Source organism: Choloepus didactylus, chromosome 10 (genome assembly GCF_015220235.1).
Source record: "Choloepus didactylus isolate mChoDid1 chromosome 10, mChoDid1.pri, whole genome shotgun sequence".
NCBI lineage: Eukaryota > Metazoa > Chordata > Mammalia > Pilosa > Megalonychidae > Choloepus > Choloepus didactylus.
In genome coordinates this window covers 87597033-87614990 of record NC_051316.1, presented here as the reverse complement: position 1 = coordinate 87614990, position 17958 = coordinate 87597033, and the positions used below count along the sequence as shown (strand labels likewise).

The 17958-nt window shown below is 37.4% G+C and overlaps 1 protein-coding gene across 4 annotated transcripts; it reads left to right on the top strand.

Moving 5' to 3' along the window:
- Window positions 1-725: 725 nt before the first annotated feature.
- SLC25A51 (solute carrier family 25 member 51) lies at window positions 726-16258 on the top strand. Of its 4 annotated transcripts, XM_037798086.1 has the most exons (4): window positions 726-1019; window positions 3975-4086; window positions 9606-9859; window positions 13356-16258. In XM_037798086.1, exon 4 carries the CDS (start codon window positions 13399-13401, stop codon window positions 14290-14292), a length of 894 nt encoding a protein of 297 aa, XP_037654014.1. In that variant the 5' UTR covers window positions 726-1019; window positions 3975-4086; window positions 9606-9859; window positions 13356-13398; the 3' UTR covers window positions 14293-16258. The 4 variants fall into 4 exon arrangements, with proteins under 4 accessions (XP_037654014.1, XP_037654015.1, XP_037654012.1 ...); XM_037798084.1 differs by lacking the exon at window positions 9606-9859 and having other exon boundaries at window positions 727-1019; XM_037798085.1 differs by lacking the exons at window positions 726-1019; window positions 9606-9859 and adding an exon at window positions 1030-1971.
- The last annotated feature ends 1700 nt before the right edge of the window (window positions 16259-17958 follow it).

Below are 17958 nucleotides of genomic sequence, written 5' to 3'. Positions count from 1 at the left end.
TTGTATAGGCAGAATAAATAAGTACATTGTGGGCAAATTTTTAGATAGTATTTAAATTTTATTTCCTGGGTGAGCCCAGCATACAGGAAACAGAACCTTAGTTGAGGCTTTTTGGTTTTCCTGAACCCAGGCTTATCATGCATGCCTCCATGCTGGGCCTATTAGATTTTATTTATCATAACACCTCACATCTGTTTTTGGGGGTCCAGTTTATAAATTAGTGCCAGAACCATTACCTCCAGTGATCTTTATAATCGCCCTGGGATACATGTAGTGCAGAGGTTACTTTTCTTTTCATAAACGAATTCGAGACTCAAGATACTCCCAGGAAGTGTCAGGGTTATGATTTGACCCTCACTTTCTAACTCTTAGGCCCGTGCTCCTTAGAAGACTCCGAGGATGTCTGTGGTTCGAGGGAAAAGTGCTTAGAAGTGATGTGTAAATCCTAAAGTAAACGCAAGGGGTCCTTTTTGTGAACTGCCGTATCTATAGTCTACAAAAGGACACTCCGAAGGTACGAGGAAATCTAACCACGGCTACACAGGGAAGCCAGGCGAGGCAACTGCAAGACTCTTCAGTACACGCTGAACTTGCAATTCCCACTGTTCTTTCTACAGCAAGCTAGAAAATGCGTTGGCTGTTTCTGGCACGGTGAGGCCACCGTATGTGACCAAGGGTAAGACATTTAGCTTACAAGCCTTAAACCCTTACGACAGGTATAGAGACGTGACAGTCTACCCATCCTTCCTCGGCGAACCGGCGGCCGGTAGCCAGGAGGAGTCAGCTGACTCTCCGCCGGTTTAGAAGAAGGCGGCAGGGCGGGAACTCTCTCACGTGACGTATTGGGCGGGCCGCCGCCCGCAAACGGCGTCGAGCGCGTCACGTTACGCCCCCCCAGCCCCCCAGCCTAGGGTCCGTCAAGGTCTGCGCCTGTGCGGGCGCTGGCTGGCTGCCTCGCTCGCTCGCCGACCTGCGGGCGGGCGGCTACCGGGCGTAGGTGGGGACGCCTGCGGCGATGGGTGAGTGGGTTGCGGCGTGACACAAGCACGGGAGGCTCCCTTAATCTCTGGGTTGGAGAGCGGGAGTATAAAGAAGGATCTGAGCAGGTGCCCTGCCTTCTGGGGCTGCCGCTGCGAGGGACCCAGCCCTTTTTGCGCGCGCGCATTGCGTGCCCCGCGGCTTCCGCGCGTGGAGCCTCCTTCTCAGTCCCAGCGGTCGCGGCCCCTCCCGGGACGGCGGGGGTTCGTGAGGGTGGAGTGACCCTTTCCTCGGTTTCCTGCCCTCGGGGCTGAGGGCTGGGCTAGCGGCCTTCCTGTGAAGGAGGGAGGACGTTTGTTCCGGCGCGCCTTGGCTGGGGAGGCGTCTCCGACGTGCGCAGGGCGGGGAGGAGCCGGGCTTTCCCTGCGCCCGGCGCGCCGGGAGCAATCCTGGCAGTGTTGGGACGGCGACAGGGTCCCTGCCCCCGGAAGGCTGGGATTCCGGCCTGCTCCCCTCGGGGACCCCTAACAGTGTTGAGTGTCAAAGACGGAAGCGCCTATAGCAATTTTGTCCACCCCGTCTCTCACAGATTGGGGAAATGGACGCCTGGAGAGCGGTTAGTTCAGCCAGGCACTGCCTTCTCTACGACACTACGTTGCATCGCGTTGTAGGAAGCTCAGTTGTACAAGGCTTTTCTGAGGTGGGGGTGGGGTACTATTGTTAATTATAAAGCACTGTACCAATTATTTGGTATTACGCTTGGCTAAATGGAACATGTAAGTGCCACGGCCATATTTATACCCTTTTGACATAACCTTTATTTTACCCCTTACAGCTCTTCCCAGCTAGTGTTAATCCCCACCTCCTGTTTGTCTACCTATAAGCTGTGAAAATAGAAGCCCGTGAAATAAATATGTAGTGGCCTTGTCGTTTTGAGTCTCTTTCGCCCATGCTTTGAAAGGATTTCATGGAAATCAAAAGGTGCTGGGATTGGTAGGTCTTGTGATGGTTGGTTCCAGAGCACAGGTTTTTAGAACTGCAGTTACCCCCAGCGCATCTAAAGGAAAAAGCACAAGCTTTTACTTCTAGGAGGAGTTGAATCATGTGGTCTCTCATTTAGTAGATGAAAGTGAACCCAGAGAAGTGAACTGTTTTATTCAGAATTTTTGCTTTGTATTTATAGGAACAAGAGAGTGTAATAACTAGAACTAGAACCCAGGCTGATCTTGTTCACAATGCTGACTCAGACCTGCTGACTTGTGGGACTTTACGTCCTTTGAGATTTACGATCACATTCTCCCCAGTTTTGCACAAAGACTTTCACATCTGGATCTTGCTTATCCACGTGGACTTTCAGTTACAGTGAATATAAATTTTAACACTGTTTTCTTGTGCCACAATACTTTGACACTTGCAGTTGCTTGAAACAATTAATTTTGCTTCCATATGTTGAATATTTTAGGTAGCATACAACTGCATGACTGGTTTTGCAATAAATTGGAAATAACTATTATCTGTGTTACATAAGTTAAATATAGAGATCACTTTAGCAAAGAAAGCCAGGTTAACAACATAAACATCCAAAATATACTCTCCATTGCAACAGAAGAATATTGGGCCTACTGTCCTTCTGTTCTTAAATTAAGAACCTAGTCACAGCATCCTGGTATATAAGTTGAAACTAGAGGAAAATCTTTGAATTTGTGCTGTGGTTTTCATGCCATTCCTTTTTCCTGATACCTGATTCATTTTTTTAAAACCTGAAAGTTGAAATGTACAGTAACTTCTCTTAAAATTTCTGAAAATAGTTCAATACAGTGGTTAATAAATGACTAACTCCAGTTAGCCACTATTTTCTGTGATTTAATAACAGTCCCTATTAATACAGAGTCAAGACTAACTTTAATTTGCAAAATTTTGGAATGTAATGTAGGTGCCATTCCATTAAAAAGTAAAAATGAACGTGGACAAAATTTTTAATCATTGTTCAGGTACACAAATAACAGGTTTGTTTTATTAAGGAGCATATCAACATAGTTAAACAGCTTGTAGGTTAGAATTTAAAATATATTGTCACATATTTTATATATGAAAATAAAGTGTTCTTGATATTCATAAATTGTCACAATATTTTATATTGTGTTCACATATATCCCTATATTGAATTTAACCATCTCAGTATTTTTGCTGATTTTGGCATTGTTTAGTTCTGAAATTCTGGAAAAGAACAAAGTTATTACACAGGTATAAATATTTCTATGCTTAGTTTTGTTTTTTTTAAATATTGGTTATTATGTTAGCAAGCACAGTGCTGAGTTTTAAATTCATGCCTCTCAGCTGAAACAGTAAACCCAAAATAAGAATATAATACACTGTGATTAATAATTATCAAACTATATTCTGGCAAACTTATTTTCAAGCATCTATGGAACATTTAAAAAAATTGATTATGCTGTGCCACAGAACCTCAGCACATTAAGGAGAGGTAGGAAGGAAACAGATAACTATCTGGCACCATACTTTTTTTTTTTTTTTTTAATTCTATTTTTATTGCAAATAACAACAGACCACCTAATTGAAAATTTTTGAGCACTTATAAGCAGCTAGAGTTTAAAAAAATCACAGAATGTCTTAAAAAGTAATGATACAAGCTTTGCTGAAAGGAAGTTTATAGTCTGAAACACCCAAATTACGAAACAAAAAGAAACAGAAGCATCTAACTTAAGAAATTAGAGAGAAGAAAATAAACTCAGGCAAAACAGGAGGAAGGAGATAATAAAGATGAAAACAAATTTCAAAACTGAAAGATTCTAATATTGACAAATTGAAGAACCGGTTCTCTGCAGGGGGTGGGAGGGGTGTAAAATAGATAAACTGATAGCTTGCTCAAAAATAAGGGAACACAAATATGCAGAATCAGAAGCGTATTTAAAAACAGCAAATGGTTTATAAGACTATGTAAATGAACCCATTTTTGTTTTATTTTTTTCCTTAAGGAAATTCAGTTACCCCAATTGTCTCCAGAAGAGAGAACCTAAAAGACCTTAACAATGGATGAAACTGGGAAAGATATCAAAAAACTACTGGCAGGCCCACATGGTATTACAGGTGAATCTTTTAAACTTTCCAGAAAAAGATAATTTGATAACATTTAAGTTATGACACAGCCTAAAGAAGGAAAAAGTCAAATTTTTTTTAATGAAGCCAGCAGAACATTGGCAGTGGGACTTGATGAAGATAGTTCTAAAATTGAGAACTTGGTCTGTTATGAATGTAAAATTTTAAAATAAAATGTTAACAAATGAACTGTAGCAGTACATTAAAAGACTGTCTCACCATGGCCAGATAGAATTAATCTCCATGTTACAAGGGTGATTCATTATCAACAAATATGCTAGTGTAATACACAAAATAAATATGTCAACAAAGAGTAATAACATAGCTTACCCTTATTGAACTCCTACTATGTTCCAGAGACTCTCCTGGGTGCTTTATATGTATTAACTGAATTAATTAAGCCAGCCTATGAGGTAGATAACATCCCTATTTTTTATAGTCTGTGAAACTAAGGCATAGAGACATGGAGTAACTTATTAAAGATCATGCATTGCACTGACTCCATCTCCAAAATCCATATGATCACCTTAGTAATTTCCTAAAAGCATTTGACCAAAGTTCAAGATATATTCATGAGTTAGCAGTGATGGGAATGGGTAGAGATGGTTGAACCTTAGTAAAACAGGAATAAATATATATAACGTTAGAAAATTATTGAACATTAGTACTAGAAAAATGGAATCTATTTTAAATGGAAAACAATTTCCTAGTAAATAATGGGGGGCAGGGATTTAAATTATATGTTCAACTATAATCTTTAAAATGAATGTAGAATGAAATTTTGGATTTTTTTGCATAATTTGTCATGTGAAATAAATACTATGAAAGCATCCTTCACTTCATGTTTGTTAGCAACACAGTCCTAAAGACGGTCAGGGATAGATGCTAGGATTAAACAGGGAGGGATACTTCAGTGGGTATACAATTTATATGAGTCAGTTAATCAGTGAACATTTTTGTGTTGTGATGACTTGTTTCCCCCAAACTGCTGGGACTGTGAAAACTCAGATGCAAACAGCCAGCATCATGCTTAATGGTAATCCCTAGGGGAAATCCCCCAAATGACAGAAAAAATACAAGGATGTTCACTATGACCATGATTTAATTTTGTTCAAGAAGTATATGTCAATCCATTAAAATAGGAGAAAGGAAGATATATATTATAAAGGAGAAGGCAAAATTATTTGTAGGTGATATAGAAACTGAAGCAAATATACACAAAAAAACTGATAAGAGGATTCAATAAATTGGCTGATTCTAACTTTTTATATAGCTTTTTTTATATGCAGACAAAAACCACTTAGAAAATATGATGGAAGGGAATAGCCCATTTATAATAGAAAAGGTAAAATACCTTGGTATAAGAAATATTCCAAATCTATGTAAAGAGGATTGTGGGAAGATGGCAGCGTAGGAAGCTCCAAGAATCAGTCCCTCCACCAAAATAATTTTTGAACTGGCAGGAATCAACTATTTTTGAAAGTCTAGAGAAAATGTGCAGCATCCAGGGACTAGCTGGAGGAATAGCTTGGTAAATAATCTGTGAATTTCAACCTCTGTGTAGTGACTTACCATCGCCCATCCCCCAACCACATGACACCCAACAGTGGAGACTGCAGCACATGCTCCTGGTGCGGCTTACTGGTGCAGGGTGGGCTCTTAGGACCTAAACCTCCAGAATCCTGGAGAATGTGGTCTGGTGGTGATCACAGCTTTTGATCAGCTAGTTCAGATTGCCTTTAGCCAGAACTGCTGAAGTGAGAGAAAGAGGACATAAGCTAAAATCAGGAATTAGAAAACATAGATGAAATGAACAAATTCTGAGAATCATACAAATTGCCTAAACTTACTCAAGAAGAAACAGAAAATTTCAACAGACCTATATCAAATGGAGAGACTGAATCAATAATGAAACACCTCCCAAAAAAGTAAAATTCAGGACCCTATGTTTTCACTGCTGAATTCTACCAAACATTTAAAGAAAATTTAACACCCATCCTTCTCAGACTCTTCCAAAAAACAGATGATGAGAGATTATTTTCTAACTCATTCTGTGAGGTCAGGATTTCCGTGATACTAAAGCCAGATAAATTCAGCACAAGAAAATTACCAGTATTCCTTATGAATGTAGAATTACCATATGACCCAGCAATTCCACTCCTAGGTATATATTCCAAAGAATTAATACAAAAGACAAATAGATATTTGTACAGCACTGGTCATAGCAGCATTATTCACAATAGCCAAAAGGTAGAAGCAACCCAAGTGTCCATCAGCAGATAAATGGATAAACAAAATATGGTATATACATACAATGGAATATTATTCAGCTATAAAAATAAATGAAGTGCTGGGACATGCTACAACATGGATGAACTCTGAGGACTTCATGTTGAGTGAAGTTAGCCAGATATGAAAGTGTAGATAAGGTATGTTTCTTCTTATGAAATACTTAGAATAAGTAAATTTTTAGAGACAGAAAGCAGAATGGTTACCAGTGGTGGGGGGAGGAAGAATGAGCAGAGTTTGGCTTGGAATGAAGAAAATAATTTGGTGATATTGGTGAAAGTTATTCTTTTTTTTTATTATTATTATTTTTTTATTAAATTCAGTTTTATTGAAATACATTCACACACCATACCATCATCCATGATATACAATCCACTGTCCGCAGTATGATAACATAGTTATGCGTTCATCACCACAGTCTATCTCTGAACATTTTCCTTACATCAGAAAGAACCAGAACAAGAATAAAAAATAAAAGTGAAAAAAAAACACCCAAATCATCCCCCCATCCCACCCCATTTGTCCTTTAGTTTTTATCCCCATTCCTCCACTCATCCATACACTAGATAAAGGGGGTGTGATCCACAAGGTCTTCACAATCACACTGTCACCCCTTGTAATCTACATGATTATATAATTGTCTTCAGGAGTCCAGACTGCTGGGTTGGAGTTTGGTAGTTTCAGGTATTTACTTCTAGCTATTCCGATACATTAAAGCCTAAGAGGTGTTATCTATATAGTGCATAAGAATGTCCACCAGAGTGACCTCTCGACTCCATTTGGAATCTCTCAGCCACTGAAACCATTTTGTCTCATTTTGCATCCCCCTTTTGGTCAAGAAGATACTCTCAGTCCCACGATGCCGGGTCCACATTCATCCCCGAGAGTCATACTCTGCGTTGCCAGGGAGATTTACAACCCTGGGAGTTGGGGTGAAAGTTATTAATGTCAAAGAATGGTACTTGTATGGTTTAAGTGACCTTTATGTTATGTACACTTTACTACAATTAGAAACAAATGAAAATAAAAGAGAAAAAAAACCACAAAACTTAACACTGAAGTATCCCCAACAACTCTACAAAGAAGGGATAATTTCCTCTGCTTTACCCATAAAGAAAGCTGGTCTCAAAAAGGGGCAGTAATTTGATGAGACAGCTGAAGGGATTGCATAAGGCTTATTATGATAGACCTGTACTACACTCTTCAGGAGTGTGTGTTGAGAAAAATTCTAAAGCTCCAAGAGAAAGAGTACAGTTGTCAACTAGTAATTTCTGCTACAGGCAGAGAAGTGGGCCAGTGCTACAATAATTGATAAGTAATACTACAGGATTAGGAAGGAGTATAGTGCTCAGTTAATGATGTCTGCCTCCGAGTAAGTTGAGCAAACAGTGATTGATTAATAATGTCTGTCATAGGAGGACAGTGAGTTTTACTGTCTGCAGTGGGGGTGGGACTGGGAAAGAAGAGTATGGTGATTGTGTCTGCCACATGCCAAAGACTGGGCCAACGCTACAATTATTGACTAGTGGGTAATGAAAAAGTTTTGATTATGGATGGTAGTGATATTAGAACAGTGTTGCAAATGTAGTTATCTACCACTGGATTGTTTACTTGTTAAGTAGTTGAAATGGGAAATATTATGTTGTATATGGTACCACAATAAAAATTTTTTTAAATATATGAAGAAAATTCTAAACTCTGTAGTTTGTAAGAAAATATGAGTAATAGGAAGACATCATGTCCTTGCAAAGTAAGATTCAGTTTTGAGTAAAATGACAGTTTAAGTTCATCAAGTCACTTCTATTCTAAAATACTAACAGGTTCTTTGAAAGGTATATGACAAAAGTACACTAAAGTTTACCTGGACAAAGTGTGAGAGCCAGAAGACTGTGGTAATTCTGCTGCAAGAAGTGGATGTCCTACTAGATAATGAAATATATTCTGATGGTACAGTAGGTTAAAACAGTTAGGTGGTAGAGAAGAAATAAGAGGTTATTGGTGGAACAGGGTGGAGAGCTGAAATAAGGGCAAGTGCCTGTGGATATTTATTTAGGTTATGACAAAGAAAAAGTATAAATTGGTGACCAGGAAAAAAAGTTTATCTGTCAGTGGTGTTCAGAGTCCAAATTTGCTTCACTGTTTATACTGAAATTCCCGAAAGATTTAAGTACAGATATTAAATGAAACCATAAAAGTTGAGGAAGGAACCATCACTTACTTTTTTATGATTTTGAAGTAACAAAGGCTGCCTAAGCACAAAACCTAGAAGCCAAGAGAAAAAAAGATTGATGTATTATCCAGATTAAGAACATCAGTGCCACAAAAATGGTGTAGACAATGTGGAGAAAAGACTAATTTGGTGACTGATATACCTGGGACTTGATTTTCATTTATAAAGACACTCTTACAAATCAGTAAGAAGAAAAAAAGTACCAACAGAAGAATGAGCAAAGTATGTGAACTCATTTTACAGTAAAAGAAATTAAAATGGTCAATAAAAATGAAAAGTGCTGAATTTTATTCAGAAATTCAAATGGCAAATTAAAACAAGACTTCACACATCAGATTGGCAGAAATTACAGTTTGATATTTATTGCTGGCAATGGTAAAAAACTGGTACTTGCATATTCTTAAGGGAGATGTAAATCATAATAAGCTTTCTACAGACATTTTGGGTTGTCAAAATTTAACATGTATTGTTGAGCCAACAAATTGCATTTTAAAGATTTACCCTCCAAATAGGCTGTCAAAATTTAACATGTATTACTTGTTGAACCAACAAATTGCATTTTAAAGATTTACCCTCCAAATAGATACACTTGTGAGAGTTCACCCAAGTAAAAGTCTTAAGTCGGAGATAGGGTAAATCATTTATAGTGTAGACATTTGATAGAATACTATGTAATCATTCAAACACTGCAGTAGCTTTGTGCTGATATTCAGAGATTCCAAAATACATTGATGTACACTTCACTTTTTTTTTTTCACTTAATAGTGTTTTATATCCTTTTGTGTATTTTTTAAATGAATTAGATTGCAAGGGGTTGGGGGTGGGAAAGGTCATGGAGTGAGTGAGACTAGAGTCAGGTTGACTGGTTTAAGAGGTTTTTCCCCCTTGCAGGCAAGAGACGATGAGGGTCTGAGTTAGGGCAGTGAGACTGGAGGAGAGGATGTCTGTATAATATTTAAGTGATTTACAGCTGTTTTTTTTCATTGATTAGTTCTTTGTTGTTCGTGGATCTTTGAACAGCTGAACTCCAAATATTATTTGGCATCTCTAAGTGGAGCATGCAGGTGACTTTATAATCTAACTGCATTAGACCCTGCCTAAAGGCCTTACTTTGATTGTTTAAATTGAAGTGAAACAAATTTTTGGGACACTAGGAAACAGTTTTTACTGTCCCTTTATTCCCATCCGTGATTGTGCTAAGCTGCATTCAGATAAAGTCACACTGCTTCCAGCCCTGTGTCAAAGGTGAGTCTTCTTCAAGTCAACAAAAAATTTTGGACCCCTGAGGTGGTACAACTAACCTGTTTGTGGAGTGGACAAGGAAAGATTTGTGCCCTGCCACTGTCAAGCTCTGTGGGTAAAAGCAGGTGACTTAGTTGGGTAAAAAGTTTTCTGCCTGGCTCCTTTTCTTCCTTAGGGTGAATTATGGACCTGCATTGATGTCCATTCATAACTCTCCTTAAGTGAAGGCATGTTTATCTTTTCTAATAGAAACGTGGACAGCAAGCCAGCTCAAACTAAAGAGCTGGAGGCTTTGGGCCAGGGATTGTGCAGAGGTTACCTTTTCTTCTTAGCATAGTCTATCTTCTGGGAAAAGGGCACACAGATCTTGATGTAACACACTCAAAATAAATAGTTTTAATTCCATTTGCTTCACATGAGAAAGAAAAACTATTAAATAGTAGTGTCAGGTCTTGAGATTTTCTTGAGGGTTCCCCATAAATTGGGTCCTAGCCTGTTTCCATCCTCATTGGCCACCGATCCATCCTTCACCCACATGCTCCAGCAAGATACACACAAGTAATTCCTGACAGATACAGTATTACTACTCCAGTTGCAGAGGACCTGAGCCTTAGCCCGTGCTGTTTCTTTTGCTAAAACGTGCTGTACTCTTACATACATAGAAAATCCCATTCAGCTTTGAAAGCTCAGCCCAGAGATCCTATTCTGCCTTGTTATTCCCTCTAGAGAGCTGTTTAATGACTTCCTCCACTATGGGGCCTTTATATCTTGTACATCTTTCTGTGATTGCATTTATCACACAATAGTATGATTATTTGCATGACTTATCTCCCTCGTGGGGATAGGGTCCTTGTCTTATGTGTGTCTGTAATTTCTAATACCTAGCAGAGTGCCTGGAACATTACAAGACTTCAGTGAGTTGGTTAAATTTAATTAAGTCTCTTAGTATAGGTCAGTGTAAAAGGCAAAGGAGAAGAAATTCCCCACAAAGGTAAGTTATAATCTTTTCCTGACAGTGTCATACCACATATCTGAATGAAACAGATACAAAAAACATTTTTATTAAAAAGGATTAGGATAATAGCCAAAATGTGGAAGTAACCCAAGTCCATCAACAGATAAATAAATAAAATGTGTATGTCCACTCAGCGGAATATTTTTCAGTCATAAAAAGGAATGACAATCTGAGACATGCTTCTATTTAGATGAACCTTGAAAACATGTTGAGTGAAATAAGCCAGACACAAAGGGACAAATATTGTATGATTCCACTTTCATAAACTATCTAAAATAAGCAAATTCATGGAGACAAAGTAGATTAGAAATTACCAGGAACTGGAGGAGGGAGGAATTACTGCTTAGTGGTACAGTTTCTGTTTGGGGTAATGACAAAGTTTTGGGTAATAGATAGTGTTGATGGTAGCACAACATTATGAACATAATTAAAGCCACTGTATGGTACACCTAAAAATGGTTAAAATGGCAAATTTTGTCATATATGTTACCAGAAGAGAAAATAAATAGGGGAGGAAGGAAACAAATCGGAAGACCAGCATTCCCAGTGTGGCATTAGGTACCTGCTCTACACACTAATTTTCACTCTTATCTTGTGAAGTGGCTAGTGTTGGCCTTCATTTATAAGTGGAAACTGAGGCTCAGAGGGGTAAAGCAGTTTGTCGTGGTCACATTTGTCTAATCTGTCACAGTTGGCCTTCTGTCATCTTGATTAGACTTCCATCATTGTCACTGTCCATAAATTTTGAAAACAAAGATTTGTATAAATTGAAACAAGTGTAACTTTAAAAATATAAAAAGGAATTGACTCTACTAATATGGTATTAGAAAATATAAATAAATCATTTATTAAAAATAAATAAATAGCATTATTCACAAAATAGCATTTTTCTCTAATACTATTAGATGTCAATAGTAAGTGCTCTTTTTTTTTTAAATGTCTGTGTGGTATTTCATCATGTGGATACATCATTCATGCAGTGTGTCCCTTACTGTTGAGTATTTTGTTTTTTTCAGTATTTGCTGTTAAAAGCATTGTGACTGTCCCATAGTTGAATCTTTATGTGTATCTTGTGTAAATAATATTTCCTTAGGATGCAATATAAAGAAAATTAGGGTTTTTTTGTGTGTTTGTTCCATATCTTGTGTTATATATCTGTGACTCCTGCAGATTTAAGCTCCCATGTATCTGTGACTCCTGCAGATTTAAGCTCCCATATATCTGTGACTCCTGCAGATTTAAGCTCCTCAAGGACTGATGCTTTTTGATTCTTTTCTGTGCCTCAGCTTTACCTCTGCAGTGATTGCATTTCTCTTTAGTATCTTTTGCCTGACTGGTTAGCAGTTTACAGCAGAATGTGTTTGGTATGGGGAGGAAAAACTATAAGGAACTTTGTTATTATTCCAAAAATTATATCAAGTACATTTCTTTTTATATCTCAGAGATCTAGACAGTTCATCTGACCTATTTTGTTTATTTCACATTGAGACCCTCAAATGTAGTGTTTTACTGTTGAGGAATTAAAATCACATTTAAAACATTTAGCCTGGTATATCTAAAACATAATAAAAATTACCATGCTGTTCCCAAGAGAAGGCACTTTTCAGGGCAATCCCTGGGATTTAGGAATTGCTCTGGATGATCCAGCCATTTAGATCTGTATATTTGAGAAAAATCAGATTTAGATGAATGGCAAGGAAAGATCTATGGGGGCAAAAAGACAATGTGAAACTTTAAAGAAGCTGTGCTTTGGGGATTGGGCTTTGCCTTGGTTTCACTCAATGGACCAAGGCTTTATATTTAGGCCTCAAATCTTTTTCCAACACTAATGGTAGAGCTGCCTCATTATCCTATTTCAGTAAGATAATGGATATATTCTCTCTTATGTAGCATAGCTAATACATATAAACGAGTCCAGCAGTTCTCAGAAATTTTTGGTCTCTGGACTCCTTTACACTAAACAATTAATATGGACCCCAAAGAGGTTTATGTGGATTATATCTATTGATATTCATGGTCTTAGAAAGAAAAACAAAAATTTAAAATATTAAGTCATTTAAAAATAACAGTGATTAACCATTACATATTAACATAAATAACACATTTTTATGAAAAGAAACTATTTTCCAAAACACAAAAAATGGGAAGAGTGCATTTTACAGTTCCGTAAATCTCTTTAATGTCTGGATCAAAAGATATCTGGAGTCTCATTTCTCCTTCTGCATTCAGGCTGTTTTGGTTGAAGTATATGCTGAAAATCTAGCCTCACATGGATGTGTAGTTGAAAAGAGAGCTCTCAGACCCCCAGAAGGGTCTCATGGACCTCCAGGTCCTCTGAGTCCTCTGACTGTAGTTTGAGAACCACTGATCTAGTCTAAAAGGGAAAATGTAATAGTGTCCAGAAATTGGATGGGAGATTGGGGAAAACTCCATGTGTTTATCTCTAAATGTAAAGTTTTACCCAATGTCGTTTATTATTTGTAGGTTAAAAAAAAATCCTTCATGAAGAAGAAAGTTCTTAAGCAACATGATGGATTCAGAAGCCCATGAAAAGAGGCCTCCTATCATAACATCTTCAAAACAAGATATATCACCTCATATTACAGATGTTTATGAAATGAAGCATTACTTGTGTGGCTGCTGTGCAGCTTTCAACAATATAGCAATCACTTTTCCTATTCAGAAGGTCCTCTTTCGGCAACAGCTATATGGAATCAAAACCCGGGATGCAGTACTTCAGTTGAGGAGGGATGGATTCCGAAACCTGTATCGTGGAATCCTTCCTCCGTTAATGCAGAAGACAACTACACTGGCCCTTATGTTTGGTCTGTATGAGGATTTTACTTGCCTTCTCCGTAAACATGTCAGCACCCCCGAGTTTGTAACTCGTAGCGTGGCAGCAGTACTTGCAGGGACAACAGAAGCAATTTTCACTCCATTTGAAAGAGTTCAAACACTGCTTCAAGACCACAAGCATCATGACAAATTTACAAACACTTATCAGGCTTTCAGGGCACTGAAGTCCCATGGAGTTGGAGAGTATTATCGAGGCTTGGTGCCCATTCTTTTCCGTAACGGATTCAGCAATGTCCTTTTTTTTGGCCTTCGGGGTCCCATTAAGGAGTACTTGCCTACTGCAACGACTCACAGTGCTCATTTGGTCAATGATTTTATCTGTGGAGGGCTGTTGGGTGCTATGTTGGGATTCTTGTTTTTTCCACTTAATGTTGTAAAGACTCGCATGCAGTCTCAGATTGGTGGGGAATTTCAATCTTTCCCCAAGGTTTTCCAAAAAATCTGGCTAGAACGGGATAGGAAACTGACAAACCTTTTTAGAGGTGCCCATCTGAATTACCATCGATCCCTCTTATCTTGGGGCATAATCAATGCGACTTACGAGTTCATGTTAAAGGTTATATGAAAGAATCATTAATTAAGTGCCATTTATCAACCAAATAGACCTAAGAAGAATACAGTGTAACCTGGTTCTTAATCGGCCACATACCGGTTGATACCATAAGTCCAGGGTACGGTGATACAGTCAAAACTGTTTTCTTTAAGTACCAATAACAACAAGAGGTTTCAATAGGAAAATTAAAGTTGTTGTGTTTTTTCTTTTAATCATTACCATGAACTTTAAGCTAATGGTCTGATTAATAGCTGTCTACCCGATGGCCTTTGACAAGAAATCTACTAGTCAAGATGATTCTTTTTCCCAAAACACTCTAACCCTCTGTATTGAAGCGTAAGTGGCCGTGACCAGCCAAAGAAAAGGCTTTCAGAGCCCCCTGACTTCTTAGGCTTACTTTTGTTACTCCATTCCTTGCTTCTCTGCTCTTCAGAGGAGTTGCAAAGGATATCTTCATTAAACTTGAGTATGTACACTTTAGAACATAACAAAACAGAGAAGAAAAACAACTTATTAGGTATAGGCTTTTCATGATAAATAGCTTATATTAGTTTTAAAAATAAGCACCTGTTGAGATATTATTCTGACTTGCTATTTAGACATGATAGAATCAGGCAGCTAATGATTTTTTGCTTTCTGAGTTCGAAAATTTTCTGTTTCATTCTGAATGTGACCTTAAACCCTTCTAAAATACCCTTATATTGATTGCATTTATTTTATTGCCAAAAGATGAGGGATTTAAATTTTGTTCTAAGCACTTGATCCTGTTAAGAAGTTTCATATTTAATTGCATATAGATCAAATCTGGTTAGCTGTGTTTCTTTGAATTGGTGCCAAGAGGCTTTGGTGGTTTTTTTTCCCTTGAGTAGTCATGTCATAGACAAGTAGTATCCTGTTTCCTTGGGTTGTTGCTTAAAACAAAAACGCTTCCATAAACTTTTATTTTGGAAGTTTGTCAATAAGAGCCCAATTTTGTTTTGTTTTGTTTTGTTTTTTTTCTGGTTTCTAAATGTTACAAGGGAAACAAAACTCAAGATAGTTTTCACCTCAGTGTTAGCTGTCTTTTTATGTTATTCTTGGAAATAATGGCTTTTAGGATTTTGACATTTTGGGAACCCAAGTTTACAGTTATATCATTAAAATGATGGAGAGTTTGAAAGCATAAGATTTATTTGAAGAGTTATTTTTTAATTTAGGAGTTACTTAACATAGATAAAAACTTCTTTGTCAGAGGAATCAGATTTAGAGTATTTTTTCCAGATGAAAAGGCAAAATGACTCATACACCAATTAGATAAATAATAAAATGTGTGAAACACCGTGGAGAAATGGTTTATCACTTTTTTAAAAACATCCACCTCTATAAATAATATTATATAGTTGAAATTATTTCCCAGCATCTGATATGGCATAGAGAAATTAGATTTCTTATTACCAGTTTTTCATCATTCTAGATGTGAATATGTAAATATACCCACCAAAATAAAATAAGGGCCTCAATCAGTAGTTTACTCAAATTATGGGCATGTAGTCCAAAAAAGCTGTTTACCTCTAAATGCAGTATCTTCCAACTGTAAAGGATTAGGAAACATTACCAAGCATTTGTCTAGCAGTAATGAAGCTAATTAGCTTTACAGGAGCTCTGTTTGACAGTGTTGTGCTGGAAATGGCGGTTTATTTTCGAAAGCAAGATGCAGATTTAGAGATTTCTGAAAACAAAATTTGACACCAAATGAATGTGAATAGCATCCTTTGGCCTATTAGAGTCAGGGTTTGAAAGAAGTTGAGTTTCAGAAATGAAGAAGGCACTGGTGCCCGACTCCCCCATTCACGTGGGTGTGTCTGAGCGCAAAGCAGGGGCTTCTGGGTGGACAGTACATGGTAGTGGGTTTAGCCCAGGGTGATGCCTGGCCTTGGGAATGAACTCCCCTGGGCCTTGGTTCTGTGGGCTTCCTTTTTTTTTTTTTTTTTTTTTTTTAATTGTTGACCATCACTTTTTTTTTTTTTTCTATTTCATTGTAGTAAATATATAAAACACAAAATTTCTCATTTTAGCCATTTTGTATGTGTACAATTCAGTGAGTGGTGTTATATTCACAACATTGTGCTGCCATCACCATCCATTACCAAAACTTTCATCACTCTACATTACTTAGTTTTTTCTTTACACTTTACACTCCATGCAGGTTATAGAAGTCTAAGTTCTAAAGCACTTTGGTGGAATACAAGAGAATTCTAAGGAGAATGCTTTGGTTTCTGTTGTTTCAAATATATGGCATTTTAAAACAATATTTTTATTGTTTTTTTAACTCCTGTAATATTTTATTTCCTTGTCACTTTTTACGTCTTTGAAGATCTTACTGCAAATACATTACCAGGAATGGCTTTATGTATCCTGTAGACTCCTTAAATTTGACAAAAGACTGAATAGAATTTATGGTAGCCACATGCTTTGTCTGAACTTTGAAATATGTTATAATGTATTATAAATAAGTAAAAGATTCTAGCAATTGTGTTTCCCTTCAGTATAAACTGGTGTAATAATTTTGAAAAGGCAAACTTGATTGAATAATTTCATCTGAAAAGCTTTAAAAGTGGCCTTTCTGCTACTTACGTGGCACAGATGGCTCATGAGCGCAGAACACTTTGGGTTTTGCTTCCTATACTACATGTCTCATGCTACCGGAAATATGTATGGATTCTGTATTTAACACAATTAGAAGTGGTATGAGCCCTCAGGACTGCACCGCAGACTAAACACAACCTTTATATGGTGATAAATTTGTGTGTCTTACTTGTCTCATTTATGGGTGGGACAGAGTTGGTGTTTTTGTCTCAATAGGCAATATTCAACTTTCAGTTGGTTTTGTAATCACGTTATATATTATGAACTGTGCAATAAAACAGAATTGTGTATATAATCATCTTTGGAGACTTGAAATTCTCAATCTCAGTTACTATGATAATACTCAGTGTAAGGCAGTGCAAACACATAAGGGAATAGTGCGGGGCTAGAGAGGATATGTGAAGTGGGATCTGAAGGGCTTCGCATTAAGCCAATCATGTTGAACCAACACTGGTTCAGTGTAGATGAAGGACTGTAGTGTGAGGGGTATGCAGTCATGAAGTGAAGACCAGACAGGAGAGTCCATTTGAAAACAGGGTAAACACTCAGACTTGGTTTGTTTTTTAAATTAAAATATTTCTGTATGTTTTTTGTGTGTGCACATAAATGCATATCAGGACTTGAAAAGGCATTTTCCCTAAATTTGAGCATTTCTAGTTTTTAATGCTGTCCTTTTGCTTATTAAATATTTGCTTGCTTAAATGGCTTCCAAATTGCATGGGAGTCTCTGTGTTTCCTTTTTTAAAGTTCCTTTATTAAAAGTGGTTAAGTACACAAGCTATTTTTGTTTGATATTTTGAATTTTGTGACTAGATGAGTTTAATGAATGTTTCAGAGTTATTGTGCTTTTTTGGTAATTGTTGGAATAAAGTTTGTTTTGTTTGCTCTTTTTTAAAAATGTATCTTTGGTTTTCTGTTGTGGTTGAGTAGTTTCTTATTAGCAGCACTTTCTTTTTTGTGTGGTAAATTAGTCTGTAAGTCTTTTCATTGATAAAACAGGGAGCACACAACCTTGGCTCTCAGCGCCCTCACCTGAGGACTTAGTAGGTAGAA